Source organism: Ailuropoda melanoleuca, chromosome 5 (assembly GCF_002007445.2).
Source record: "Ailuropoda melanoleuca isolate Jingjing chromosome 5, ASM200744v2, whole genome shotgun sequence".
Taxonomy (NCBI): Eukaryota; Metazoa; Chordata; class Mammalia; order Carnivora; family Ursidae; genus Ailuropoda; species Ailuropoda melanoleuca.
Window position 1 is genome coordinate 61,821,714 of NC_048222.1, and position 27,979 is coordinate 61,849,692.

Genomic DNA, 27,979 nt, shown 5'->3' on the forward strand with positions numbered 1-27,979 from the left:
ATGTATATATACATATATATACATATATATGTATATATACACACACTGGAATATTATTCAATCACACACACACAAAAAAAACCCACAATGAAATCTTGCCATTTGCAACAATATGGATGGACCTTGAGGGCATTATGCTTAAGTGAAATAAGTCAGCAAAGATAAATACTGTATGATTTCCTCTCTTATATGTGGAATCTAAAAAAAAGAAAAGAAATCAAGTTCACAGTACAGAATACAGATTGGTGGTTACCAGAGGCAGAGGGGTGGGATGGGAGAAATGGGTAAAGGGGGTCTAAAGGTAAGTAAATAAACAAATAAATAAAACAGTGCCAGTGATTTTTTTAAAAAATCGTTCTAGGCCTTTTGTGGCACCAAAGAGAAGGTCCAGAGGGCCCTCCCTATCTAAACGGGGGAGCATCAGACTCCCTGCTCAGTGGGGAGCCTACTTCTCCCTCTGTCCCTCCCCACCTCGTGTGTGTGTGTGTGTGTATGTGTGTGTGTGCGCGCACGCGCTTGCTCTCTCCCTCTCTCTCTCAAGTAAATAAATAAAATCTTAAAAAAAAAAAAAAAAAGAAAGAAAGAAAGAAAAAGAAAGCACCTGATGAATGGTGGGGAATGTCTGTTGTTGGAAATGAGGGTTTTAACAGCTCTGCAGTGTTTGGCCAAGGCTTACCTCCCTGGGTCAGTCTGGTCCACAGCCAATGCTGTCTCTGCCCTTCCAGGTTCCCCTCAAGAGAGACAGGTGTTCCTGAAGGCTCTTCAGAAGCTGAAGGCTGGAAGGTCCGAAGACCCCCACCAAGCAGACTCACAACATTCCCTACCTGAGCCACGGAGCGGGGATGGCCTTTGGAGCCTGCATACACCTTCCCTTCGGCCCAGTGATATTGTCCAGGTCTCCCTGAAATTTCAGCTGCTGGACCCGCCCCACATGGGCCAGGACATAAGATTTGTCCTGCTGGCCCTCAACATGTCACTCCAGTTCAAGGACCTCAAAGTGAACCTAAGTGCCCAATCCCTGCTGCATGATGGCAGCCCCCTGCCCCCTTTCTGGCAGGACACAGCCTTCATCACGCTCTCTCCTGAAGAAGGTATGGGCTCTGTCTGGGCATGGGGACAGTCTGTGTACACAGAGTGGGTTATGGAAATGCCAGTGGGGACAAGCCAGACAACAAGGTTCTGGGGACAGACCTCTGTGACACCAGTCTTCCTTAATGTCCCCTTTGGCAGAGATCCCTTCCTCCTCCCCTTCCCTCCTTTCTCTTGCTCCTCCTTCCCTCCCTTTACTACTTCAAGGAAGGGAGCCTGGTTTAGTAGGGGAAGCCCGAGCTTTGGAGGCATCTAGAACTTGGTTAGAACCTCAGCTCATCCATTACCAGGAGAATGAGCTTGGGGAAACCATTTTGCCTTTCTTAACCTCAGCCTCTCCACCTGAAAACCTAGTAACTTCATCACTAGGGCTTAGTACATGTTGGTCCCCTTTTCTCCAAAGAAGGGTCCCCCAGATCCAACCCAGGCCTAGCTGATTTTCCCAGCTACTTTCACCTCATCTTTTTGTTTTCTCCCTAGCAAAGACCCATTCCTGTAGAATTCCCTATTCCCAGTATAGCCAGTACCTGTCAACAGACAAGCTGATCCGCATCAGTGCCCTAGGTGAAGAGAAGAGCAGTCCAGAAAAGATCCTGGTGGACAAGATCATCACCCTAGCCTATCCAGGCATCATAATTAATGTAAGTGGCCCGGGGGCTCCCGGTAATCTGGCTGGGGTTGGGGGGAATGCAGCCCTCTGAAAGTCTGTTCAGGAAAGCAGCCCCTCTTTTCCATTGCCTCTTCTGGTGTCCCCAGGTACCTCCTTATCGGAAATATGAGATTCATCTGAAAACATTGGACAAGGTGTCCATCCTCTTGCACCATTAAAGTCCTTACGGGTGGACCTTGAGCAGGTGCCATAGAGAGGATGGGAAGAGATCCCTCTCTTGTGCCACCTCCCACTATTGGCCTTCCCCAGGGTCAACATAAGAAACTATGAACTCAAATGCGAGGAACCTGAGTGGGGAGAAAAGCACCACCTGAGCTCAGCTCAGGTTTGATTTGCCATTTCTTGGCTGTGCCTTCTTGGACAAGTCCCTGGGCCTCTGCTTCTGAACTGTCAAATGAGAGGATTAAGCTAGCTGGCCTCTGAGGACACCGCCTGCTGTGGCATTCTGTCGTCCTCTGAGTGGGAAGACTTCATGGGTCTCCAGTGTTGTCTCCCAAAGGCCAAGTAACCTCCTAGACCCTGCCAAGCGAGCCTGTGGTGCCCCCTGGTGGGATGCATCTGGCAAACACAGCCACTGGAGTCTTGTTTTAGGGAGGGTTTCCAAAAGTGCCTCCAGGTTTCCCGAGGCTACTTCCATATCTCTACAGTCTTGAATGTCCCATTGCTCTTCACTCACACACTGGGGTGAAAAGAAATGAGCCCGTTATGTATGTTAAGAGGGAGGAAAGGGATGGAGTGGACTTGCAGTAAGAAAGTGCCAGAGAAGATTCTATCCACTCAAATTATGCATGAGAATCCCTTGGAATTATTTTACACTTGGATGAAATCCTTGGGGCAGAGGAAACATCACTAGAGACTTCAATTCATCAGACTTTTCCAAATGCTGGGTTGAGGGATATAAAACATTTTATACAAATATCTATGAATGTATAAATGAAGCACAGTTTTCCATAACAGTATCTCATGTGGTATGCACTGATATTTTCTTCCACTGCATTTTTTAAAAACATTAATGACAACCCACTGAGTTGGTTTTAAGTCATAACTGGAAAATCATGGGCCACAGAAGTCCAGGTCTTCAGGAAATAGATCTGAAGAGCAATGCCCTCTGTAAATGTTTGAGGAATGAGGAACTGGGGAATGAGATTAATCTTCTGCTCCCTTCTTCTCCTCTGGATCTCTCTGTTCAGGTTTTAGGAGCTGCTGTTGTGAACCAGCCACTCTCCATCCAGGTGCTGTTTTCGAACCCCCTCTCAGAGCACGTGGAAGACTGTGTGCTGACTGTGGAAGGAAGCGGGCTCTTCAAGAAACAGCAGAGAGTCCTGTGAGTGCTGGCAGTACGTGGCCTTTGCCCCCATCTTATCCTGGGGTTTTCGCTAACCTTCTTTCTGGTGACTGGCACTGAGGCCAGTCTCTAAGAACACCAGGAAAGAAAAGCCCTGGTTGCTGAGGGAAAAAGAGCTCTGGAGTTCTCATGACACACATGGTCTTCTAACATTCTCTTTTCTCTGCTACAGCATTGGAGTCCTCAAACCTCAACACAGGGCCAGCATCACTCTGGAGACTGTCCCCTTCAAGAGTGGCCAAAGGCAGGTCCAAGCAAATCTGAGGAGCAACAAGTTTAAGGACATCAAGGGTTACAGGAATGTCTATGTAGACTTGAGGTTATAAATTCTGGAACAAAGAGCCGGATGCATAGATTTTAAGCTTCAGGAGAAGGAGCACGTTCAAATACAAGCTGTGCCATTCCCCACCACCACAGAGGCTTTGCTGGGCCCCAAAGTAAGCAGCAGAGGAGAAGTCAGCGATGGGTAGTCTCCTGGGCCATTTGCACAGCTCCCTAGGACTCTGATCAGAGACCAGGGACTCTACGGCGTCCAACCCAGAAGTGTGAGATAGCACAGAGGTCTGAGGACACTGGTTGAACTTGGTCATGACTTACTGCCTCCCCCCAAAAAATTGGCTGAGCAGCTCACTGTCATTTTGTCACTGCAGTGGCTAGTACCCTAGTCCCAATAAACTTCAGTCCTTGTTCTCACCCCCTTTGCACCCACGTAGTCATCATTTTCCCTGCAGCAGCCCCCGCGTATTTCCTGGATGCTGGAAGTGTCCTATTGTTGCAATGTCTGAGTCCATTCAAGGGTGATTACTGAGTGCCTGGTATGTGCCAGGCACTGGTCTGAGTGTAGGGGAGAAGAGAGTAAACAAAGCAAAGGCTCTGCCCCCATAGAGCTTACATTCAATTGATGGTGGAGGGGGAGATACAGACAATAGACATGTGAACAGGTAAGTAAGGTATTTACAGATGATGTGTCAGTCATGATCTGGTTAGGAAAACCAAAAGCCCTGGAAGGGTTTCTACATAGTACCTATTCTCTTTGTATTTTGGGAAAAAAGCCTACGAGATGTCCCATTTGAACTTCCTTTGAATCCCTTTCCATAACACATCCAAGATGTCCCTCAGTCTTAACAGCTCCAGCCTCTTGGCTCAAAGTCTGCCAGTACCTTGTGGTGCTGGATGGACCTTGAATGACCGTGGTTCCAGAGATAAAGCCAGCTGAGTAATGCAGTGAAGTAGATTTTTGGTAGGAAAAGAAGTACTCTCAGACCTTTCTACTGGTTGTAGCTTGTGCGTATGCTCCTCCTGAACACAAAGCAACTCCAATTATTATCTCCTCTCAGACGTACCACTTTCCCATGGCACTGCGCCAAGTTCAAGATGGAGAAAGGCATGATATACCTACCCTCCAGGCACTGGCTACATGACTGAGACAGCTGTGTTGGGCATATATTAAATGCACACACATGAAATAAATACTTCTATTATATAGAAACAAAAGCGAAGTGCAATTGATCAGAGGGAGAGAAGAGGGTCTCCTATTAAAGAGTAGGCTGAGAACCAGGAGAACCCTGACAGCAGGGATCGGAAAGTAACATATGATTATTTCATTCTGTAACTGTTGCCAACAACCATGAAGAATGATTTCAGGAAAACATTGTGGATAGGAACATCTTACAGAGACAGTGACCTCTGAAATACTTGCAACACTTCAACTACCACACCCTCAGACTCTTTCATGAATCTTGATTTTAACACTATATTCATTAACTCTTTCACTCAGCAAATATTCACAGAGTTTCTGCTAGGGGCCAGGGCCTGAACTAGGCACTGAGGACACAAGAAGGACAAGGGCCTGTCCTCAAGGAGCTCAAGTCTAAGCATGTGGAGAATGAAAAATGAACAGGAGGTTATAACACAAAGTGGTGAGAACTACTGTTGGAGTGAGTGTAGGGCGTTGTGCGAGCACGAGGAGGGACGGCTTGTCTAATCTTGGGATTGTGATTCAAGGAAGGCTTCCTGGAGGGAGTGGCATTTAAGCTAAAAGACCAGGAGCTAGCCAAATAGAGTCAAAGAGGTTGGGGTGGAATAAAGCAGTCAGAAACTGCAAGTCAGTCAGATAGCTAGAAATCAGAGCTGGAGGAGCTAAGTAGCAGGAAAAAAATGGCTAGAGCCAAGGGATCAAGAGCTTCAGACAGGCAGTCTAAGGAGTTTAGACAGTGATCACCTATAGGTATCTGTTTCCTTTAAGTCTTGGATCACAGTCATTGCCTACAATGTCAGTGCTTAGAGTAGATTCTATTTTACAGACTGAGCAGACTTCACGTGATTTGAGAAGCATGTAAAGGACAAATAGTTCTCCACACTGGTCTGTCACAGGAGCTTACAATTCCCATCAGAGTCATTCCTCTCAGTTAAAGCCTTCCCTGAATATCAAGGTTGTCTTTCTACTCTTCATTTTATATTTATTGAGTACCTAGTGTTGAATATTCTAGGCCCAAATGATACAGCAGTAAACAAAGCAAACAACTCAGAAGGATTTGAATAGATATTTCTCCAAAGATGATAGACAAATGGCCGAAAGCATACAAAAAGATGTTCAATATCATTAACCAGGAGGAAAATGCAAATCAAAACTACATTGAGATATTAAAGGTAAATGCCATACGATCCAGTAATTCCACTACTGGAATTAAACAAAACAAAAACATTAGTTCAAAAAGATATATGCACCCCTATGTTTATTGCAGCATTGGTAACGATAGCCAAGATATGGNCAATGCAAGTGTCCATCCATAGATGAATGGATAAAGAAGATGTCTCTCTCTCTCTCTCTCTCTCTCTCTCACACACACACACACACACACACAGAGGAATATTATTCAGCCATAAAAAACAATGAGATCTTGCCACTTATGACAACATGGATGAACCTAGAGAGGATTATGAATCATCGAACTTTACATCAAAAACTAGGGATGTACTATATGGTGACTAACATAATATAATAAAAAATCGTAAAGAAAGAAAGAAGGAAGGAAGGAAGGAAGGAAGGAAGGAAGGAAGGAAGGAAGGAAGGAAGGAAGGAGAAAGAAAGAAAGAAAGAAAGAAAGAAAGAAAGAAAGAAAGAAAGAAAGAAAGAAAGAAAGATTTTATTTATTTATTCGACAGAGATAGAGACAGCCAGCGAGAGAGGGAACACAAGCAGGGGGAGTGGGAGAGGAAGAAGCAGGCTCATAGTGGAGGAGCCTGATGTGGGGCTCGATCCCATAACGCCGGGATCACGCCCTGAGCCGAAGGCAGACGCTTAACCGTTGTGCCACCCAGGCACCCCGTTTATGTAGTTTCTGATACTTTGCTATTGTAACTACCAGTACAATGGATACTTGTATAAATTTCATTTTACATGTTTGATTAATTTGCATTGGAATATCCAGAAGTGAAATTGCTGAGTCAAAAGTATAGGCATTTAAGGTTTGGGTAAATATTACTTAATTTCCCTTAGAAAGCTATACCAACTTAGGGTCACCTGGGTGGCTCAGTTGGTTAAGTGTCTGCCTTTCACTCAGGTCATGATCCCAGGGTCCTGGGATTGAGCCCCGAATCCTCAAGCTCCCTGCTCAGCAGGGAGTCTGCTTCTCCCTCTCTCTCTGCCCCTCTGCCCACTCATGCTCTCTCTCTCTCAAATAAATAAATAAAATCTTTAAAAAGGGTGGGGGGACTGGATGTCTCAGTGAGTTAAGCTCCATCCCAGCACTGAGCCCTGCATCAGGCTCCCTGCTCAGTGGGGAGTCTTCTTCTCCCTCTCCCTCTGCCCCTCCCCACTGCTTGTGCTTGCTCTTTCTCTCTTTCTCTCAAATAAATAAATAAAATCTTTTAAAAAAATAAAATAAGAAAAAGAAAGAAAACTATGCCAACTTACATTCCTACCAGTACTATAAGAGAGTAACTCTTTCCCCACACCATCACTAATTCAGAAAGTTGACAAATTACTCTATCTTTGCCAATCTGATAGGTCAAAGAAATAATATCCCAGGGTACTTTTGTTTTGCATTTCTATTAAATGAGGCTGGACATGTTTTCATGTATTTAAGAGACACTTGGATTTTCTTTTCTGCCATATTCTTCACCCATTTTTCTATTGATTTGTTGTTCTTTATTTATTGATTTGCAGATGCCATTTACATTAAGGAAAGTAACAATCTGTGTTACAAGTTCCAAACATTTCTCCCAATTTGTTGTATATCTTGTAACTTTACGGATTTTTCCAAGTAAAAAAATTTTAAGGAATAAAAATTATCTATTTTTTCTTTATGGCTTCTGGGGTCTGTCTACTATTTTAAAAGGCCTCACCCAGGCTGACTTAATAATAAGTCTATTATCTTTTTTTCTAGTACTTTTAGGATTTAACTTTTTACATTTAGAGTTTTGACCCATCTGGAATTCATTTTGGTGTATGGTGAAACATAGGAAACAACTTTACTTTGCAAGCTAGTTGTCCCCAACCCATTTACTAGTGATTTCTTATCTTCCCCACTGATTCAAACTGCCACTTTTAGCCCATACTTAATGCATACATTTTGGTCAATGTGCTTTTTCAAGTGCAGTGATGTCATACTATGTTTTAATATCTAGGAAGCCTGGTTATACTACATAAGAACTTAGAAATGTAGCATGACGAGGCCTACTAGATAGTAAAACACATTTTAGACATTTTCATCTAAAACATCTTTATATCTTCTTAGATCTTTTTAGATTATATCTTATATCTTTTAGACATTTCCTTTTTAACCTTAGAATCAGTTTTTCTAGTTTCAGAGGAAAAAAAACTTGTTAGCATTTTTATTGGGAATGCACTGAACTTAAGAATAGCATTCTAAATTATTTTTTACAATCACTTTTTAGTTGATTCATGGTTCCAGGTAAAAATCACATCATCTTCAAGTAATGAAAAATTTACCTCTTCATTTCTCATGAAGGATCATTTTTTGGGGGAGTAAGAAGGCAGCAGCTTCATTTCTTCTTTCTTTTCTTTTCTTTTCTTTTCCTTTCTTTCTTTTTCTTTCTTTCTTTCTTTCTTTCTTTCTTTCTTTCTTTCTTTCTTTCTTTCTTCTTTCTTTCTTTCTTTCTTTCTTCTTTCTTTCTTTCTTAACATAATAAGATTCTTCAAATGGCAATGGTTCAAAGTTAGAGGGGAGGAGGGTGGGGGGAGGGGCTAGCCCAGTGATGGGTATTAAGGAGAACACATATTGCATGGAACACTGGGTGTTATATGCAAACAATGAATCATGGAGCACTACATCAAAAACTAATGATGTACTGTATGGTGACTAACATATCATAATAAAAAAAATTTTTTTTAAAGTGTAAAAATGTAAACAGGAGAAAAATCATCTTCCTACACCATTCTCCAGCTCTCCTCTCCACAGGCACCCAATGTTCTTTGTAGCATCTTTTATATCTTTCTATAGATATCCCATATGCATGCAGGCCAGCACAGCTGCCCCTGAGAGTGCTCCCATTAGCACAGTCTTAGAAGCCCCAGCAAATGCTGGGCTTTAGAAAACCAAAGAGGGCCAAAGACGTCCTTTCCTGTGTCTTGTCTCCTCAGTGACTAAATAAGTAGAAATAGAAAAGACAAAGGCTCTGAGTCCCAAGATAGTTCCTAACTTTCTCTGGAACACTGTCCCAGACCCAGTGGGCTTAGAAGAGCTGGGTCTCTGACTTCTACTTTTAGGACATTTTTTTCTCACCAACAAATTCTACCTCCTTATCTGCTTCACACAGATGAATCCAAGACACACAGTTTCTCTCTTTCTATTACCAAAACAGCCACAAACATCTAGCAACTTGAAGCCCTGATATGTTTAGAGCCTGAGATTTGGAGTTGAATGTGGGCCTCCTGTTTATGGAGTCATGTCTTCCAAAGTCTTCCAGTATTGTCCAGGTAACATCTCTGAGGGTCTCTTGAGACCACTGAAGCGACAGACTTAGAAGTTTCCTCTTAGCTTCTCTAGCTGACAGATCTTCCCCCATTCCAGCCCCTACTCCAGCCTGGCACAAGAGATAAAATGAAAAAGGGTAACTCCCACCAGCAGCTGGCCCAAGAGATACCAATGGGGAGGGAGCAAGAGAAAAGAAACCTGTGGGCGACCTCACAGAAGGAGTGGAAGGAAACTCTACTATTTGCAGATTCTTAAGCCAATGAAAGTACCTCTATCATTTTCTCTCAGGACAGATTCAGAAAGGCAGCACAGAGCAACAGTTCAAGACAGGCATTTTTTGTGGTCGAGCAGAGAAGTGTGGCCTGCAGCCATGGGACAGGGTGAGCCAAGCCATTTCTCCATGGGGCTTACTTGACTATCAGTAGCTCCTCCATCATAACATGTTTTCATTAAGAGAAGTAGGATGGTGGTGGAAGTGATGATGGTGTGGCTATGGTGGGGGTGGGAGTAGGTGCTGCTGGTGGTGGATGCAATGGTTGGTGGGGCTATGTTGGGGGGTGGTAGTGGGTGCTGTGGTGGTGGTAGCAGTGGTATGGCTATGGGTGGCAATACGGTATAGGTTGTTGGTGGTAAATCGATGGTCATAGTTGTGACGATGATGGTGACAGTTAACAAGGATTTATGGCATCGCAACATGATCATTCTCACTGGGTTGTGATACATACAGGAGATAATCCTGGGAAAGCATGAGGGTGCCATAGCCTCAAAGCTAAGTGGGAGAGAAGGGGAGGTAAAAGTCAGGGAATCCAAATACAAGGGGCAGAGGCCAACATCAAGCAAGAAAATAGACAGAACCAGAGGACGCAGAAAGCTCAGGGGCCTCTGCATAAGTCTATTGTTATATTTATAAGACTCATTGTAAAATGAGAACTGCCAGATAGACTATCATAATACTCTCAGGCCCCCTCCTTGGAGAGTTTTTCTGGGCTGCATGGTGCCGTAGGTTTGGTGAGCCTTTAGGTGAAAGAGCCAAATATGATCTCAGGTGAGCTGGTTCTACTCTCTGGGCCTCAATCTTCCCATCTATAAAACAAGAGAATCGGCTCAGTGATTTCAAAACCAGCTCTAAAAATTATATGACTGTGTTTGAAGAAGAAAGGAGTAGGGGTGAGCAAAATTCCAGGTTTTATTCATTGTTCTGGATAGGCACCAGAAAAGAAGGTCAACAATGAGGGCAAGCATTGCTCTTATTAATAATAGTAATAGTCTCATTTAATGGGACTTCCTATGCATCTGACACTGTGCTAAGTGTATTAATACATTAACTCATTTAATTTCTCCAACCCTGCAGGGAAGGATGATTATTCTAAGGAAGAGGAAACTGAGGCTCAGAGTGGTTAAGTTACTTGCTTTAGGTTACTTGCTAGTGTGTAAGTTGAGCCAAGGATTTGAACATCAGTTCAACTCTGACTCTAGGGTCTCTGTTTTTACTTAAGTTGTCACATTTACCTCCTCTCCATGACTTCCCTTTTCCATAATAGCCCTGGGGATCAAGAACTGTGACTTCCAGGCAGCAAAAAACAATGAGGAGCACCATACGAAGGCCATCAGCTCCCGGCACCTCATTGTGAGGAGAGGGCAGCCCTTCACCATCATCCTGCACTTCCAGGCTCCAGTCTATGCATTTACATCCACCCTGAAAAAGGTAGCCCTCATTGCACAAACTGGTAAGTGGGGCAGGCCTAGACCCCTTTGGTGGCAGGACAGGGCAGGAAGGGGGTGTGCTTCTTTCTCCAGCACCTCCTCAGGGAACAAAGGGGCATATGGCCCCCACTGCACCTGAGCCTCAAGAAGTCCTATCCACCTGGGAGGGCTGTGGTGAGGATGAGATAACATGCCTAAAAAATAGTGTTTATTGGGGCGCCTGGGTGGCTCAGTTGGTTAAGCAGCCAACTCTTTTTTTTTTTTTAAAGATTTTATTTATTTATGTGACAGAGATAGACAGCCAGCGAGAGAGGGAACACAAGCAGGGGAGTGGGAGAGGAAGAAGCAGGCTCCCAGCGGAGGAGCCCGATGTGGGACTCGATCCCGAAACGCCGGGATCACGCCCTGAGCCGAAGGCAGATGCTTAACGACTGCACTAACCAGGTGCCCCAAGCAGCCAACTCTTGATTTTGGCTCAGGTCATGATCTCGGGTCCTGGGATAGAGGCCCTGTGTGTGGCTCTGCACTCAAGGGGGAGTCTGCTTGAGGATTCTCTCTCCCCCTCCAACCGTCCCCCACTCTCTAATAAGGTAAAATAAATCTTTTTCAAAATAGCATTTATTATGATTCAGAAGTTGCTGAACATCATTATCATTAAGGGGTTCCTTTTGGTTACAAATATATCAGTTTTATAGAAAAGCCTGAATGGATCTAATCTAGGTTTAAGATAACATTTAATTGCTACTATTTATTGAATTTGTACTACGTTATCAGATATTGGGCCAAGGGCTTCACATGCAGTATCTCATTAAAACCTCACATCTGCCCTACCAAGAAGGCATACCACTACGCCCATTTTATACATTATGGACCTTTTCTAGATGTAGGTCCATGAGCACTGAGGACTTGTGCTCTCCCATCACCCTTTATTGCCTCCCATTACTGGATGGGCTGCTTCCATCCTCACTGAAAACCAATTTTCATCTGTTCCAACTTTGTGATACTTGATTTTATTACTCTGAGTTGTGAACAAAAGGTCCAAATAACCAATTCATTTCTGTGTAACTGCAGGAGAGCACCCTTCCAAGGCCAACAAGACCCAAGCCATATTCCCAATTTCCTGTTTGGGGGATCAGAAGTGGTGGAATGCAGCAGTGGAAGACAGAGAAGACCAGTCCTGGACCATCTCTGTAACCGCACCCACAGACGCCATTATTGGCCGCTACTCGCTCCTGCTGCAGGTCTTGGGCAAGAAGCAACTCCTCCTAGGCCAGTTCACACTGCTTTTTAACCCTTGGGCTCGAGGTGAGTTTGGACCTGAACCAGCCTGGGCTGCACAGGGACTTATGGTATAGGAGCTGGGGCACAGCTCTGGCAGGAAGTGAGGGCATCAGGGCCCAGGGGCAGCTCCCTCTAAGGAAAGCAGTAGCACACAGTTACTGTGGTACCTGCTCCCTGGATGAATGGCCTCTCAGACCCGGGGTCTGTGTTGGTGTCACCCTTGGCAGAAGCAGCCTGAGGGCCCCCCCGAAAGCAAAGGCTTATCTGACCACCAAACCCTGGTTCCGGGTCAGGCTATTTGGTCACAGGAGCTGGGACTCACTGAGATGACCCTGGGAGAGCTACTCCTTATTGTGACAGCACAGGGGCTGAGAACTGGAAAGTGGTTCAGGAATGGATGAAACCTGAGGGACGAGCTTCTCTGTTTCTCCCCTGGGCTCGCATAGTCTGTGTCCAGGGTGAATACAGGTTTCGTGGGATCTGAGATTTATTTATATAATTGGGGGGACCCTCTTTAAGAAAAAGAATACAAAATTTTGAATTGCTTAGCCCTAAAGTGTTCTGTGCAAGTGAAGGGCCCAAAACTTCAGCTTTATCAGCTCCATAATAAATCTGCCCTGTTTGATTGTCTCTGCTTCTCTCCACTTATATGTTCTGTTCTTACTACCAGCTGCTGGGTCCTCTCCACATTGACCTGTCTAAATATTTGACTAGAGTGGCAAATTAAACAGCTAGTGGCCTGTAGCTCAGCAGACAAAGGGTGGGCTTTCCTGAAATCAGGTGACCTCCTGCAGCCCAACCAGTGGCCAACTCTGGCAAAGCTCAGCCTTGGCTGTTGGGGCTATTTCATCTAAAAAAGATCATCAGACGTGGTTGACATGCCCCAAACACAAAAAGGGCATCTCCTCTTCCTTTCCTTTCTGAAGGTTGAGTCTGTCTTTCCTTTTTAAATCTGCCACCCCCCACCTTAATCCTTGGGGCTCCCTGAAACATTGCTTGGGGGGATGGAAAACAATTTCGACCAGCTTTCCCTCGCTACCCAGACTGCTACAAGTGCAGAACCTTTGTCTTTCAGGAGTTTCACTGCCAGCCTGAAGGGGCCCTCCTTATAAGGCAGGGCTGAGAGACTAAAGGAAACATAGGGAAGCAGAAGAAATCTTCCTGGGTTCTTCCAACCAGATCCTAACCCCCTTTCTATGTGGCATCTGAAACCCAGGGAACTCCCTCTCTCCACTTTTCTTGCATGGCATGGGGTCCTCCAATGCCCCCTCCTTCAGATAGCCCTGCCTATTGTCAGTTCAGGCTCTGATTTCCTGATCCAAGGGGATGAGCAGGTAGAGCAACAGATGGGAACGAGTGTCCATTCAGGTGTAGCTGCCCCATGTGGGTAAATGTGGTGTCAGGGCCCCTTCAGCTGGGGGAGGACCCATGGCTCTTGACATATTTCCCTCCAAAGTTGAGGCTCTAGTGTACCTGCCTTGCTGACTCGAGCCCACATCCAGAGCTAGGCCCTCATGGCCAGAGCAAAAACACAGCTAAGACAGTTCTGAGACCATGCTCAGTTCAGTGGGAACTCTTAGTCTTGACTCCATGCCAGGTTTCTTGCCTCTGTGCTTGGTTTGACCTGCCTGGGGAAGGCCTCCATGTGAGTCCATATGGAGATGTCTGGGTTGGCAGGGGTGAGTTATTGGCTCTGCTTATCTGAGAGGTGATTAAGAGATTTTCAGATTATTGGGGACTCAGTCCATCTTAGCATACTTAGAGATGGGACTCTCCTGGACTCAAAAGGAAATTTTACATCCTATAATGAAAGTCCTAGTCATAAGCAGAGAACTTTATAAAAGGGGGCCACACCCCGGGGAGGGGGAAGGCAGGGTGATGCTACCTGTGCTCTGATAAGGTATCTCCCAGAGCCCTGCAGAGCCTGGGGCCCCACACCTCAGTTTGAAGTGATTTCATAGAGAGTACTCAAGATGGAGGGGCAGGAGTCAAGGGCTCCTTGGGCACATGGTTCTGTGATTTCAGGTCTCAGGTTCTTCAGGGCTTCCTGATTTTTAACATCCTATCCTTCTGTTGTTTTGAGTACCCTCATCCCAGGACATGCCTAGACGGATAATCTGGAAAGCCTTTTCTCTTATTAGTCCCCAGGAACCAGCCTCCCCTCCCCCACCCAGTAACAGGTGCAGAGACACTTGGCAAACGGAGCAGGTCTCCCCGCCACTCCTGGCTTCCTAGAGTGTCCTCCTTAAAGCCCGCCATCCTCCCCATGAACCCCAGCCCGACGCCTTGAGGAAGGCAACAGGAGAGGCAGGAGAAGACTGTGGGAGTCTTAGACCCACTTGGATGCCCCCAGGGCTTCCACTGGCTTCTACTTCACCCAGCTCCACCGTTCCCTCTGACCCTGTCTTACTGGGTGCTCCTCTTCCTTTCTGCTCACCCCTGTCAACCTACGTTTGATTGGGTTTTTTTCTGAAACACTATTTTTAAATTTTTTTAACATTTTATTTTTAAGTAATCTCTACACCCAACATGGGGCTCAAATTTATAATCCCAAGATCAAGAGTTGCATGCTCTACTGACTGAGCCAGCCAAGCACCCCTGAAATGCTATTTTTTTTAAAAAAAATTGAACTTGTGACATATAACAGGCCCACTGGGAAGTTCCCTGGACTGTTGCCAAATTCTCTTGGGCTAAAAGCACTCTGGCTGCCCGTGTCTTCCAGAAATGAGTAAGCTTTTTAAGGTTGGCTTGTTCCTGTCTGTCTGGCTGACCATGAAGGCCACCTTGGCTGACCCAGGAACTCTGACCCCTGTTCCCACTCTGCACCAGGGAACAGTCTGCGTCCCAGTGGGGTCAGTGAAAAAAGGGAATTCCTCCCCATTCTTCATCCTGCCCAGAGCTAAAGGGAAGGCTGGCAACCAAACCTGACCTGGGCAGGGAGAGCAGAGGCCTAGCTGTGGAGGGCAGGCCTAGCACCCCACAGGCCCTCATCCCTGCCGGCTTTTCACCAGAGGATGCTGTGTTCCTGAAGAAGGAGTCTCAACGCAGGGAGTACGTGTTGAACCAGAACGGCCTCATCTACCTGGGTACAGCTAACTGTTTCCATGAAGAGCCCTGGGACTTTGGCCAGGTATGGCGACCCCTGGGGCAGGGCAGGGGATGGTGACTGCCCCATAACCTTCAGTGTTCAGGCCAGACAGAGCTGGCAGGTCCCAAAGCCTATAGGTTATGAGGCCATTTCTTTTCTTTTCTTTTTTTTTAAGGATTTATGCCATAAGTTTATTTACAGACATACTGAGTATGTTGAATTCAAAAGTTTGATCCATTTTTCAAAGAGATTGCACCTCTCCAAATGCTCCCTTTCACATCTGTTTAATGGATTAATTAAAACACCCTTATTTCTTAAGCAGTTAGCGTGTTACTACCAAATAAGGTGAAGCAAATCCAGACCCAAAGTACATAGTCATCATAATTAGTAACTGCCACTTGTTCTCCACTGAAAACGGCCAATTCTTCCCTGGGCCCTCCTCGCCGTGGCTCCTACAGACCACAGAGGTTGTAAACCTCCCGATGCTCTGTCCCGACGCAGTGCCGTTGCAAGTTCTGCGCAACACGCAGACACCCAAGATGGAAGAAGTGGTGGCAGCACACCGAATGCTCCTTTTTAACAACCTTGTTCCCTGGTGTGTCAGTGAGGCTTCTTTTGGCAATTTCCGCCACATGGTGCCTCTCCTTCCTCAGGGCCACGTCAGACCATCCTCCACAGCTTCCAGAGTTATCTTCCTAAAGGCCACAGCAAATCAAACCTCTGTGAAATCCCCACTGTCCACAAGATAAAAACTAAATGCCCTGGCTTGACCCCGAAGGCCCTTCAGAGCCAAGCCACTGCTTTCCTTTCCTCAAGAGCCACTCCATGCTCCAGCTTCTGGCCATCCCCTGAACAAACAGGCTGAATATGCCTGGAATACCTTCCCTCCTTTATCACCCCAGAAAATTCCTACCCATCTTTTAAAACTGTCACAATGTTTTCCCCAACCCCCAAATGTAAGAGTGACTCTCCCCACTAGGCCCCCTGCTCTGGGTTGGCATCTCTCCTAGAGCCCTGGCCATGTTGCTGAGATCTGTAGTCTAAGCGCCTACATGTCCCTCTCTGCTCCTAAACTGCGGGTTCCTCGAGAGCAGGAGCTGCCTTGGTCTCCTCCCCATGTGGGTAGGTGCTGGCAGGAGCAGTAGGAGCACACAAAATGGGAAACAAGAGAAATGAAACAATACAGCTCTGGTCCTCAAGGGCTCACGCCCTGTCGGGAAAGTCAGACAACATAACAGGCAAAGGATGGGACTGCATGGACACAGGGAGCAGGGGGCACGGTGGGAGGGAGGGAAAAGCCAGAACTTCCACGGGAGACAAGAAGGCAAGGCAGGAAGGAGAGGAACCTGAGTCTGGGAGAAGTCTGAGGCGATGGTGGGGGATGAGTACCCAAACTGGAGGCCCTTCATCACGGTCCTGTGTGGTCCTTACAGTTTGAGAGCAGTGTCATCGACCTCAGCCTGGGCTTACTGAGCATGGACAAGCAGGTGGAGGAGTGGGGCAACCCTGAGCATGTGGCCCACATTTTGGGCACCTTGGTGAGTGAGGTGGGGAGGGAGAGGAGCCCTCTGCCAGAGCTACCTACATTTACTGCCCTGGAAATCTTCAAGTCACAAATGGTCCCTTCCTCCCAGGATGTGGGGGTCAGTTCCTGGACAAAGTCTGAGTGAGGAGGGAGGACAGTATCATTCACAAGGGAGAGAAAAGCAAAGGGAAGTATCATCCCTCGGGACACAAGCCAGGAGGACTAAAACTGGCCTGGATTTCCTCAGAGCACTCCTCCCTCCTTTGCCTCCTTCCACCAGCCCAACCAGCAGGCTTAGGTCCACGGGAGGGAGGGGTGGAGTCTATCTTGCCCAGTGTTTGCTGCTGAACTGGTCAATTGTTTTCATTTCTAAATTATTCCTAAGAATATACAGACCATGAAGGTAGTTTGGTACTTCCTACTGTCCCTGAATGTCCTTTCAGAGGAATCATAAACTCCCCATTTCTGCTTGTGCCTCTGGACTCCCCTCTGAAGAGGTGGAGAAGGACAGGGTCAACCTGTGAGGAGGAATAAGGGGATAAGTGCGCCTTGAGGCCCCAAGTGCAAATGCCCTCAAAGGAATCAGGGTCAGGCAAGTGAAGGAGCAGTGAAACCAGCCCCCAGGGAGAGGCAGCTCTCTTGCTCCTCTTATGATGTGGACTTCGTTTGCCAACGTGGTCCACAAACCCCTGGCTTCCAGAGGACTAGATAAAAAGAATTCCCTGGGGCCCCCCTCCTAGAGATTATAATCCAGTGGGTAGGGTGAAGCCCAGGAATATCCAGATGATTCTGATACAGGTGGTCTAAGCCTCCATACTACCCCACACTACCTGTCCCGGGCCCCAGATAACATCCGCACATTTCCGCAAACAGCTGCATGCTCTCAAGATGAAGAGCGTCCTGCCCACCCCACAGTCTGCTGCCGCCCAGGAAGGCGGCCTGCTGAACAAGCGCCGGGGCAGCGTGCCCATCCTGCGGCAGTGGATCACAGGCCAAGGGCGGCCGGTGTATGAGAGTCAGGCCTGGGTGTTCGCCGCAGTTGCCTGCACAGGTACAGAGCCGGCTTGCCTGATGCACCCACGGGTCACCTTGGCTACTGTACAGCGTGTCTGCCCTGCCTTTTGGGTTGCCGCATGGCTTTCTTCCTGAAACTTTCTCTGCCCTTGCCCCAGGAGAGCAAGCCCTGGTGCTCTGTTGTATATTCTGTAAGCCTCGCCCTGCTGTATGCTTTGCCTGCTGCGTAAATATTTTGCACCTCATTTCTCGGTGTCTATGCATCCTCTGCCTGTGCATCAGTCCCACCCGCCGGATGCCCGTGCCCCTCCTCTTTCCACAGTGTCAGGTGGCATTTAAGATCGTGCCTGCCCAGAGGAGACACTAAAAACACTAGCTATACATACCCAAGGCTCTCTGGCAGCCCCTGACTCTCTGGCCCCTTCCACGCAGTGCTGCGATGCCTGGGAATCCCTGCCCGCGTCATTACCACATTCGCCTCAGCCCAGGGAACCGGCGGACGCTTGTCTGTAGACGAATACTACAATGAGGAGGGCCTTCAGAACGGAGAAGGCCAAAGAGGCAGAATCTGGTGAGAAGCCCAGAGAGGATGAGGTCCCAGACATGGAAGCTCCAAATCCACATGGTATAGCCTCATGGCAAACCCCTAGCACTGAAAGGAGGCCCTCAAGACTTTTGTAGGCAGGATGCTGATGGTCAGTCATGGCATGCACCCCCCTTTCTGGAAGTGCTGCAGCCACTTTTACAGTGTCCTCCCATCCCCATGGCAATAATGACTCTGCCATGTCTAGTCCTCTTCAGGACTACTTTTTTCCGCATTTGAATTACTCCTTTGGTACCTTCAGGATCTTCCAGACTTCCACGGAGTGCTGGATGACCCGGCCTGCTTTGCCCCCAGGTTATGACGGATGGCAGACTCTGTATCCACGTGTTCCCAGTGGAGGTGGAGGTAAAGGCTGCGGGTAGGCCCAGTACCATCCTGGGCTGCAACAAAGCTATATAAGCAAGGAGTCCCTCGAAAACAGGAGAAGCAGGAGGTTCAAAGGGGGTCTGCATCTTCTAAAACAGGAGAAGGGGAAGGAATGATAGTGGCCAGCAGAATGCTCACCTGAAGCCAGCAGAATGCTCACCTGAAGCCAGCAGGCTTAAGGGAACAAAGGTGTTAGCCATCTAGGCCTAAGGCCATGGGGAGACTTGCCCTACCTCAGAGCAATGGGCAAGGGAGCAGAATCTCAATGAAGGGTAAAAGATCTTAAGATAGCTGGTGGATGTGCTGGGTTAGGGGCTTGTGGGGTGGGATTTCTGAGGTTCTAGATGTGGATAAAGAGGGTAACAAGACAGGCTCAAGCTCAGAGAAGAAATCTTCAGGAGCCATAAAAGGATTGCTCTTCCTTTCTCAGCAGCCAAACAGTAATAGAGGCTGGCACACAGTAAGTGCTCAATAAAGGTGACCTATTCCTATCATACCTATAGTAGAGCTGGCTAAGGAACTCCAGTGTACTATGTTCCTCTGAGGTTCCATTGTCCAGTTTCTAACAGGGCTCCTACCACAGGCCATGACCAAAAAGCACTGTCCCAAATAATTGTGAATTTCACCACTGCAATGCCCTTTCAGAAACTGCCTAGTGCCCAACCTCTGATCCTGATCTTGGGGGAGGGAAAATTGGGTATAGGATGGAGACTGAGGTTATGCAGCTCTGACTCAAAGTGAGGTCTTGGCACGGTTCCCTCTTGCTCACTGACCTTTTTCTCCCTCAGTCCTGGGGTCCTGTGATCTGGTCCCTGTCAAAGCAGTCAAGGAGGGGACCCTAAGCCTGACCCCTGGAGTATCAGAACTTTTTGCCACAGTAAATGCCTCATGTGTGGTCTGGAAGTGTCGTGAGGATGGCGCACTGGAGCTGACCAACTCCAACACTAAGTATGTTGGCAACAACATTAGCACCAAGGGTGTGGGCAGCAACCGCTGTGAGGACATCACTCAGAACTACAAGTATCCTGAAGGTACTGGGCAAGGGAGGGCCCCAGGCTTCTCAGCACCTGAAATACCAACAGAGGGGAAGGGATAGGCCAGAAAGACACAGGCCAGAGAGAGTCACAGTCTTCTCCCCATGATATAAAATACAGTTTTTTAACCCCATTTGATACTATCAACATTTTGGGCCAGATAACTCTCCATCATGGGGGGCTGTGCCTCATAGAATGTTTAGCAGCATTCCCACACTGCATCCACTAGATGCCAACACCTTACTCCGGGTGTTTCTAAATGTCCCCTGGGGGGGAAAGTGCCCCCAGTTGAAAACCACTACTATAAAACAACACACTTAATACCAAGCCCAGCTGCCAGAAGATGTTCTCCCTCTCTCCTTCTTACCCTCTCTTCCAGCACCCCAAATCTGTTCCTTCCTCCATACTGATTAATGGCACCACCGTCACCTATTTGTCCAAACAAGAAAGCACCCTCTTCAACTCTCCCTCCTTCACTGTCCCACATTACTCTCACATCTGCTTCCTCATCTCCTTCCTCACTGCTTATAGAAAATTCAGGGCCTCAACATCTCGTCTGTAGCATTGTAATAGCCTCCCAACTGGACCCCCTGGGCCCAGTTTCTCCATTATCATCCCCTTGTGAGCTTTCTAAGACACAAAATAATGTTACTCCCCTGCTCTAGAATATTCCACAGCCCCCACTGCCCTTGGAATAAGTCAACTCCTTCACTTAGGAAGACATAAGTCCCCGCAGACATGTCCTTAGAGCCAGTAGGACTTGTCCAAAAGCTTGCTCTCCCACCATTCAAGGGCAAATGCATAACATGTGAAGAACTAGAATGACCTGGAAAAGACATGCCATATCTGTAGTGGATCTGCCCAACATAGACCTTTTTTTAAAAGTTTTTATTTAAATTCCAGTTAGTTAACATACAGCGTAATACTAGTTTCAGGTGTACAATATGATTCAACACTTCCATACATCACCCAGTGCTCATCGTGACAAGTGCACTCCTTAATCCCCATCACCTATTTCACCCATCTCCCCCACCTATCTTCCCTCTGGTAACCATCAGTTTGTTCTCTGTAGTTAAGAGTCTGTTTCTTGATTTGTCTCTCCCTCTTTTTTCCGCCTTTGCTCATTTGTTTTGTTTCTTAAATTCCACATGAGTGAAGTCATATGGTATTTTTCTTTCTCTGACTTATTTCACTTAGCATAATACACTCTAGCTCCATCCATATCATTGCAAATCGCAAGATTTCATTCTTTTTTATGGCTGAATAATATTCCATTGTGTGTCCATTCTTATTCATTCATCAACTGAAGGACACTCGGGCTGCTTCCATAATATGACTAGTTGCAGAAAATGCTGCTATAAACATCAGGGAACATGTATCCCTTTGAATTACTATTTTTGTATTCTTTGGGTAAGTACCTACTAGTGCAATTGCTGGATTGCAGGGTAGTTCTATTTTTTAACTTTTTGAGGAACCTCCGTACTGTTTTCCAGAGTGGCTGCACCCATTTGCATTCCCACCAACAGGGCAAGAGGGTTCCCCTTTCTCCACATCCTCACCAAAACCTGTTGTTTCTTGTGTTGTTGAGTTTAATCATTCCGACAGGTGTGAGGTGATATCTCATTAAAGTTTTGATTTTCATTTCCCAGATGATGAGTGATGTTAAGCATCTTTTCATGTGCCTGTTGGCCATCTGTATGCTTTCTTTGGAGAAATGTCTATTCATGTCTTCTGCCCATTTTTTAACTGGATTTTTCATTTTGGGGATGTTAAGTTTTATAAGTTCTTTATCTTAGATACTATCCTTTATCAGACATGTCATTTGCACATACCATCTCCCATTCCGTAGATTGCCTTTTAGTTTTGTTCTTTGTTTTCTTTGCTGTGCAGAAGCTTTTTATTTTGATGTAGTCTCAATAGTTTATTTTTGCTTTTCTCTTGCCTCAGGAGACATATCTGGAAAGAAGTTGTTATGGCCGATGTCAAAGAAGTTATTGCCTGTTTCTAGGATTTTTTATGGTTTCAGATCTCACATTAGGACAGACCCTTTTTTTTTTTTTAAGCTAAACGTGGCCTTAGAGGGTTGCAGAGCTCGTGTGCCTTTGGCATTTGAGTAGCAGTGGGTAAATGAATCTTAATCTTGGACTTTCATTGGAAGGGTCTATACTCTCTGGATAAGAGGCCTGCTTTATTTCCTCCATTCTTCAGGATCTCTTCAAGAAAAAGAGGTGCTGGAGAAAGTCCAGGAAGAAAGAATGCGACATGAAAAAGACAGTGGCATCCATCCTCCCAGTCTCAAGACTACTGAGCCTCTGTACATGTTCTTGAAAGCACCCAGCTCCCTAAACCTCGGAGGGAATGCCCAGTTCTCAGTGAGCCTGGCTAACCCCAGTGACCAGAAGAAGGCAGTGCAGCTGGCATTTGGGTTGCAGGCAATATACTACAATGGCATCCTTGCTGCTGAGCTCTGGAAGAAGAAGCTGTCCCTTATGCTTGATGCCAACAAGGGTAATTCTATGGCCCCCCAGGTATCTCCAAACCCCAGCTCCCACCCTGTGAGGCAGCAGCCATGGGGCACCCCTAAAGGTCTGAAGAGGTGGCTTCTAGTCCCTGGTGTGCCCTCTGTTTCTCTGCCATTCAACACATATTTACTCAGCTTCACAGAGACCAAAGCCCCCACAATTCCAATTGCAGTCAGATAGTAAACAGACAATGGTGGCAGTTAAAGAAGTATTTGATAAGGTCAACAGAGTACAATGGCAGGCGAGCATCTCACCCAGGTTAGAGCAGGCTGTTTCCAGGTAAAGCAGACTGCACTGGGCCTGAAAGGATGAGCAGGAAGGGTAGAGACAGGCAGAAAAGTGAGTCATGAATATTCAAGGCAGAAGGAACAACATGTGCACGGGTTCTTCCTCCTCCCACAAAGTCCTACTTAATTGGTCTGGGATGGGGTCCAGACATTTGTACTTTTTAAAAGCTCCCTATGTTATCCTAGGGTTGAAAGTTCCTGGACTAGAGCAGCTGTTCTCAAACTTTGCTGCCTATCAGAATCACCTGAGGAAGTTTGATGCTCAGCCTGCATCAGAGACTAATTAAATCAGAAACTGCATGGTTGGACCCAAACATCAAAAACTGTTTAAATTCATTGAATGATTCCCATATGCAGATAAGAGAGAATCAGTGGACTGGAGCTTGTCTACATTATTGCAACAGCCTCCTAACCAGCTCCCCTGCCTCCAATCTCTCCACCATGCTCCCTTTTTGAGGGGGGCAGAGGCTGGATCATGCAGGGGCTTGTATATCATGCCAAGAAGTTTGAGCTTTGTTCTTTGGGTAGTGGGAAGATGGGGAAAATTTGAACTAGAGGGGCCAATGTGATCAAAAATCCATTTGAAAGAAAATAACTTTTGTACCAATGGAATGGAGAGGTCATATTAGAATACTGACCTTGGCTACTGAATCACCAGGGAACTTTAAAAATACTGCTGCCTGGGCCTCACTGCCAGAGTCTGATATAAGTGATCTGGTGTGTAGCCTGGCAATGGGACTGTTTTATAAAGCTCTCTCCATGATTCTCATGTGCATCTAATGTTGAGAACCACTGGATCAGAGGTTGGAAGGTTTTATAATAATCAAGTCAAGGCATGAAGGACAAATTAGACTAGCAGCACTTCAAATGAAGATGTATTACGGAGGTAGGATAGATTGGACTTGTGAATATGTGTGTGTTGGGGGTGAGAGGGTTGCTTCCTGTTTGGATGAGCCTCTAGAATAGGGAGAATGAGGAAGAGCAAGTATGGGGAGGAGAATGATGAGTTCTGTTTGTGGCATGTTGGGTTTGAAAGTCCATAAGACATCCAAACAGAGATGGCCAGTAGGCAGCTGGAAACCTAAACCTGAAATTCAAAATAAAGGCCTGGGTTGGAGACCAGCAGCATAGAGGGGGCTGCCAAGAGTCAGGGCATTGATGAGCTCCTGGGGGTGCAAGAATGGTTGTGAGAAGAGAAGAGAAGAGAAGAGAAGAGAAGAGAAGAGAAGAGAAGAGAAGAGAAGAGAAGAGAAGAGAAGAGGGTGAAAGGGAACCCAGGCAGCACCAGCACGTAGGGGGCAGGCAGGAAAGAGAGCAGGGAATAAGGGAAACAGAGAAGTCAAAGAGAGGAAGGAGCACCCAGCAGGGGCAGCAGAGCGGCCATGAGATGTCAAGGCTGAAATGCAGACACTGAGGGAGTGGTCTTACTGAGAAGTGATGGCAAAGGCCAGCTTCCTGGGGGCTAAACTGATGGAGAGTTGAGGAAGCAAGACCTAGTATACAGTCCTTCCTGGAAGAACAGACAGAAAAAGGCTGAGTGGCAGTCAGCCAGGGACACTGGGTAGAGGGTGGGTTTTTTGTTCATTTATTTAAGATGAGAGAGCAGAATCTGCTTACTTGCTGAGGAAAACTATCAACAGAGAGGGAAAGATGGAAGCCTCAGAAAAGATGGGTTATAACTGATGGTTATTGGGGGACATGAGAGGCAACTAGAATAACTGTAGCTTACTTTTGATAAACACAGTGTTAAGCATTCCATATGCATTATCTGATCTATTCTTACAACAACCTTCTGAGGCAGCAGCCGTTATTATCCCCGCTTTAAAGATGAGGAGATCAAGACACAGAAAGGTTACATATTTTGCCCAAAAGTTACACAGCACAGTGGTGGGGTCAGGATGGGGCACAGACTTAAAAAGTGGAGGGTTTACTTGGGGAGGGAGGACATCTCATCTTCCTGGGGGTGGTGGGAGCAGGGGTAGATGACTATGTCTACAGGCTGGGACTGGGAACATGAGCTTGAGAAGATTCCTAAACAATGAAGGATTACATTTTCTCTGCAAAAGGGAAACAGAAGAAGCAGAGAATAAGAAGGAACTAAGTAAGCATATATTCAGCAACGAATGTGTGGCAGGGTCTGAGATAAGCACTCAGTAACTCATTTAACACAAGCAATCCACCAGGTAGGTGTTATTATTAGACAAGGAAGCTGAGGCCAGAGAGCTTAACTTGTTCTAGTCTGCAGGGGTCTTCCACAATCCCACTGAGGTGGTCTCTCAAGAGCACTGGAGGAGGCAGTGATGGTGGTAGGGAGTGGGGTCTTGACTGAGTTCAAGTTTGAAACTGCTGTGAGAAATGAGCCATCTTTCTGGCTTCGGTGAGATACTCACTCCTTTGCATTGTGTGTAATACTGCCTGTTTCCAGAGCACACACACTCATGATTTGCATTGACTCGGCTTGTCCTAAGTTCCAGGTGAGGAAATCCCTGAAGAGCTGTCCTTCTTCCATTTTGAGCAAAGCCCACCAGAGAACAGCTTCCTCAGACTCACCGTCATGGCCACGGCAACGCACTCTGAGCCCAGCCTTAGCTGCTTTGCTCAGGAAGACATCACCATTTGTAGACCACACCTTACCATTGAGGTAGGCACCAGTCTTTCCCCAGATCACTGTAGTTTGCTCCTGTTTCAGAAGGAATCAGAGCCCCTCAAGCTTCAGGGCAAACAACTGTGCTGTAGGATTATTAGGAAACGCTAGGTTGGGAGCTCCTTCTCTTGAAAGAGATGGTTTCTTACATATGCTATTAAGGTTTACATCTTCCAACTTCTTTTTCTGGTTAAAGATTTTAAAAATCAGGTTCTCCCCAGCTGCTGCCTCCATATTTGGGTAATACTAGCCTACCTTTATTTAGCACTTTATACATATGGCAATGTATTTTTACCTTCTTTCTTCAATACAAAATCCTTGTGAGGTGGAACTATTCCCATTATTCAGGTGAGGAAATAGTTCTAGAGATTACCATGCCCATGATCATGAAAATGGGATGTTTTAGAGGCTTAATGGCTCTTGATCTAGTCCTCTTTCCACGTGTCTACCCTGGCCAAAATGAATGTGACCTGGTCCCAGCCCTCAACGAGGTTATATTATAGTTAAGTAAAGGAGACACAGTGTAAGTGCTTCAATAGAGGTACAAAGTCACTATGACATAAGTGAAATAAGGGGATTAATTTCAGCTGGTGGGTTTGAGGAAGACTTAATAGAAGGAGGAGGCATTTATGTTGAGCCTTGAAAAATAGGTAAGCTTTAGTGCAGAAGTTGGGGAAGGCCATTGCAGGCAGAAGACTGACCAGAGAGGCCCAAAAGAAGGGAGTCTGAGGAGGGTACTGGGATGTCATTTAGTCGAGGGAAGAATAGGTGAGGCTGGAGAGGGGGATTGGGGTCAGACCATGAAGGGCTCTGAATGCCAACCAAAGCTGAATTCTGAAGACAATGGGAACCCCTCCAAGGTTTCTAAGTGGAGGAGAGGCACCATCAGAGATGGCCATGGACGAATCAAGGCAAGGGTAAGTGTAAATGCAGGAAGACCAGAGAGAAGGGTAAAGGAGTCAGGTGTGGAGTTTGGGTCCGGATGGCAGAGACAGGAGAGTAACTGTGGAGAGTACAGGGAGGGTGCCTAGGAGGGGAGGCAGTAACTGTAGCCCTGTGCTCTTGGCATCCGCTCCAGGTTTTGCCTCTTCCCACAGATGCCAGAGACAACAGAGCAATATCAACTTCTTAAGGCTTCAGTCAGCCTCCATAACTTCCTACATGATCCCATGAAGGACTGTGTGATCTCCCTCTTTGGAAAGGGGCTCATTTACAGAGAGAGGAGGTACAGGTAAGAGGCCACAAGTTTCTCGGGGCACCTAGCTGGCTCAGTCAGTTAAGCATCTGCCTTCAGCTCAGGTCATGATCTCAGGATCCTGGGATCAAGCCCCGCGTCTGGGCTCCATGCTCAATGGGGAGCCTGCTTCTCTCTCAACCTCTGTCCCCCCACCCCCAGCCGCGCTTGTGCTCTCTAATAAATAAAATCTATTTTTAAAAAAAGAGAGAGAGAAACTACAAGCTTCTCATCTCACTGAAACATCTCAACTGGTCAGAAAGGCAGGGACCCAAGATTACTGAGATTTGTCTGCAAAATGACTGCAGAATTCCACACTCTGTCCAGTAGTACAGGAGTTTCTACTATTTCTCCACTTTTCTCCATTCTTGGCAATACTCAGCTTTCTTTTTTTCCATTCTAATAGAAATAAGGTAATATCTCATTATTGTTTTGATTTGCAACTCTTCACATGTTTATTAGCCTTTTCTGTTTCCTCCTCTGGAAAAGATTTGCTTTTATCTTTGCCCACTTTTCTTTTGGTGCTCCTGCCTTTCCTCCTTGTTGATTTGTAGGAGTTCCCCGTATGAGTTTCCTGTATGAGTCCTTTGTGGGTTTCAGATGTTCCAAGTATCTTCCTTCATTATCTCTTCTTCTCTCACTGTGTCCACCACTTCCTTTGTTGAAAACACAGTATACAGTTTAGAGTTCACGGTGCCTACTCCTGAAATCCCTGGTAGTTGTCTGGTTATCGAACCAATGTCTCAGCCTTATGAAACTCAATGAATCACTCTTGCCAGTAAGTTGAGAGGAGGGACTGCCAACATTTAACTACACTTTCGTGGTATCCCAGATCAACTGTGGGAAGAAGCTCCTCAAAGGAAATCTGTGCTACTCCTGTTGCCACTGTAAGAAGGTCCACAGGCCAGTCAGGAGGTTGCTGATGGGACACCAAACACCACCTGTTAACATACTGACCTCTTCTGTAAATGTCCACTGTACCCTCGCAGCACTTAGCAATGTGGGTCCAAAACCACAGCCTTCCCAAACTTACCCCAGTACTATTACCAAGAGGGGGACCAGACTGAAGTCACAGGTGATAAAAGAAATAACAGATGCAGCTTGAAGCCCTTAGAATAGGATATTTCTCTTCTTAACCATGCAATCGTTTGCCATAGGGACGCTCCTGTCTTCTGTCTCCTTAAAACTTCTTCTGTTTCAACAGTAAGGTACTCAAATGTTTATTTCTTCACAGTTCACCTCTTCAAGCAGGGAAGGATCAGAATCACTGAGACTAGCAAAGCAATGGGACAGAACTACCACCTGCCTTTTCTTTTATTTCAGATTAGCTTCTGTGTGGCCCGGAAACACCTTGTACACCGAATTCCAGTTCACGCCGACACAGGTGGGGCTCCAGAGGCTCACTGTGGAAATGGACTGTGATATGTTCCAGAACGTAACCAACTACAGAGATGTCACTGTGAAAGCCCCTGAACTGCCTGCTTAAACTTCCATTAAGTACCCCATAATTAAAGTCTGATGTTGATAATATGAACTTGGCCCACTACAGAAATATGAAAACTATTAAGTATATAGAAAACAGGCCCTAGGAGAAAAAAAATAAAAGGGCTCCTTTTGTACAAAGTTATCTTTT

At 46.3% G+C, this 27,979-nt stretch overlaps 3 protein-coding genes across 15 annotated transcripts in view; 2 read left to right on the forward strand and 1 right to left on the reverse strand.

The window, feature by feature from the left end:
* Nucleotides 1-3,639, forward strand: part of TGM5 (transglutaminase 5) — a 29,266-nt gene extending 25,627 nt beyond the window's left edge. Inside the window, exons 10-13 of the mRNA XM_011228229.3 lie at nt 726-1,091; nt 1,570-1,730; nt 2,950-3,083; nt 3,277-3,639. Coding sequence (XP_011226531.2) covers nt 726-1,091; nt 1,570-1,730; nt 2,950-3,083; nt 3,277-3,430 — 815 coding nt within the window. The 3' untranslated portion in view covers nt 3,431-3,639. The remainder of the gene's footprint in view (nt 1-725; nt 1,092-1,569; nt 1,731-2,949; nt 3,084-3,276) is intronic.
* The window catches only part of CCNDBP1 (cyclin D1 binding protein 1), a 78,059-nt gene that overhangs the window by 39,346 nt on the left and 10,734 nt on the right, over nt 1-27,979 (reverse strand). For 2 of the 12 annotated variants that reach the window (XR_004625696.1, XR_004625692.1), the window contains 2 exons: nt 8,059-10,126; nt 2,648-3,364 (listed from right to left, as the gene is read on the reverse strand). The exons of 6 other annotated variants lie outside the window; for them this stretch is intronic. Coding sequence is in view for 2 of the 6 variants with exons in the window: in XM_034661065.1 (XP_034516956.1) it covers nt 15,766-15,811 (46 nt within the window). In the remaining 4 variants the exon portion in view is untranslated. Of the gene's footprint in view, nt 1-2,647; nt 3,365-8,058; nt 10,127-15,508; nt 15,812-21,360; nt 21,616-27,612; nt 27,750-27,979 lie in introns of those variants that run through there. 4 more of the 12 variants (XR_004625694.1, XM_034661065.1, XM_034661066.1 and 1 more) reach the window with 4 other exon arrangements.
* EPB42 (erythrocyte membrane protein band 4.2) lies at nt 9,272-27,880 on the forward strand. 2 transcript variants are annotated; one of them, XM_034661058.1, is made up of 13 exons: nt 9,272-9,423; nt 10,585-10,770; nt 11,819-12,052; nt 15,040-15,158; nt 16,550-16,654; nt 17,515-17,692; nt 18,088-18,226; nt 18,501-18,604; nt 19,414-19,656; nt 21,868-22,167; nt 24,937-25,109; nt 26,210-26,343; nt 27,670-27,880. In XM_034661058.1, exons 1-13 carry the CDS (start codon nt 9,303-9,305, stop codon nt 27,830-27,832), a joined length of 2,199 nt encoding a protein of 732 aa, XP_034516949.1. In that variant the 5' UTR covers nt 9,272-9,302; the 3' UTR covers nt 27,833-27,880. The 2 variants fall into 2 exon arrangements, with proteins under 2 accessions (XP_034516949.1, XP_019657369.2); XM_019801810.2 differs by having other exon boundaries at nt 24,943-25,109.

Excerpts from the sequence above, each read along its gene's own strand:
- EPB42 (XM_034661058.1), top strand. The coding sequence starts at position 9,303 with ATGAAAGTACCTCTATCATTTTCTCTCAGGACAGATTCAGAAAGGCAG. Across the intron at positions 17,693-18,087 it reads CGCCGCAGTTGCCTGCACAG|TGCTGCGATGCCTGGGAATC; the intron begins GTACAGAGCCGG and ends CCTTCCACGCAG. Across the intron at positions 18,227-18,500 it reads GGCCAAAGAGGCAGAATCTG|GATCTTCCAGACTTCCACGG; the intron begins GTGAGAAGCCCA and ends TGGTACCTTCAG.